Genomic DNA, 1,016 nt, shown 5'->3' with positions numbered 1-1,016 from the left:
GAGTGGGTCCGCTTCGGCTTCGTCCTCCCCATCTTCATCAAGTTCGGGCTCTACTCGCCGCGCGTGGACCCCGAGTACGCGGGTGAGTGGCGGGGACGGGGCGGGCGAGGGGTTCCCGGGACCCTGGTGGGCTGTCCCGTGTCTCTGCTCTCTGTGATTCGGTCCAACCGGGTGCTGCTGGTGTTAGACCACCTTAAACCCGCTCCCGGAGAAGCGGGGGGGCTCTTGCGGGGGTCTCGGGGGGCCAGGGAGGTCCCTGCAGCAGGTGAGTGCCAGTCCCCGTGCCCAGGGATGGCAGGAGGGATGGGGGTGCCCGGCTGGCAGAGGGGATGCAGATCCCTGCCCATGCTGGCAGCGGGAGGGATCCCCAGAGGGTGAAATCTGGGAGAAGCCCCCCAAACCCACCCCCGTGGGCATCTCCCGCACGGTGGAACGGCCGAGCCCTGCCGGTGCCACCGGCGTGCCCCGGGGGCTGCGGGCGCTGCCTCGGCCCGTGCGGGTCGCCTGAAGGTTGAGGCTGGGGAGGGGATTTCGGGGGAGCTGCTAATTGGAGCAAAGCTGGGCCGGGGACGGGCTGGGCGTGGGAGGGGGATATTCGCTGCTTTAGCGGGTATTTAAAGTGAGCGGTGGCAGAGGAATCCCAGCGAGAGGATCCCTGAGAGCACGAGGGGAAAAACCAGAAGAGTGTCCCCTGGGCATGGGGAGGGCTGGCAGCCCAAAAACCCCGACTTTCTGTGCCAAAATCCGTGCTCTGACCCTTCCTCGGGGGGCTGGATCGTGCCCGGATCACAATCCAAACCCTGCTGCCAAAACTGACCCGTGCCTAAAAATCCCCTCGGTTGGGACACCCCACTCTCCTGCTGCCCCCTTCCCATGAGGATGCAGATTTTGGGGGATGCTTTCAGCAGCTCCGCCCTTGCTCTGGGGGACCAGCGGTGCCAACGAACGCCCCGGGCAGGACAAGGCACCGGGAGGCCAGGGCTGAGCTCCTGTTACCTGAGCGCCGAGGGGCCCCG

The 1,016-nt window shown here is 66.7% G+C and overlaps 1 protein-coding gene across 1 annotated transcript in view; it reads left to right on the top strand.

Moving 5' to 3' along the window:
* The window catches only part of IGSF9 (immunoglobulin superfamily member 9), a 19,508-nt gene that overhangs the window by 2,317 nt on the left and 16,175 nt on the right, over nucleotides 1-1,016 (top strand). The window contains exon 2 of the mRNA XM_031065297.1: nucleotides 4-82. Coding sequence (XP_030921157.1) covers nucleotides 4-82 — 79 coding nt within the window. The remainder of the gene's footprint in view (nucleotides 1-3; nucleotides 83-1,016) is intronic.

Source organism: Geospiza fortis, unplaced genomic scaffold (assembly GCF_000277835.1).
Source record: "Geospiza fortis unplaced genomic scaffold, GeoFor_1.0 scaffold567, whole genome shotgun sequence".
NCBI lineage: Eukaryota > Metazoa > Chordata > Aves > Passeriformes > Thraupidae > Geospiza > Geospiza fortis.
Note: the sequence above shows the minus strand (reverse complement) of the source record. Positions and strands in the feature narration are given on the sequence as shown.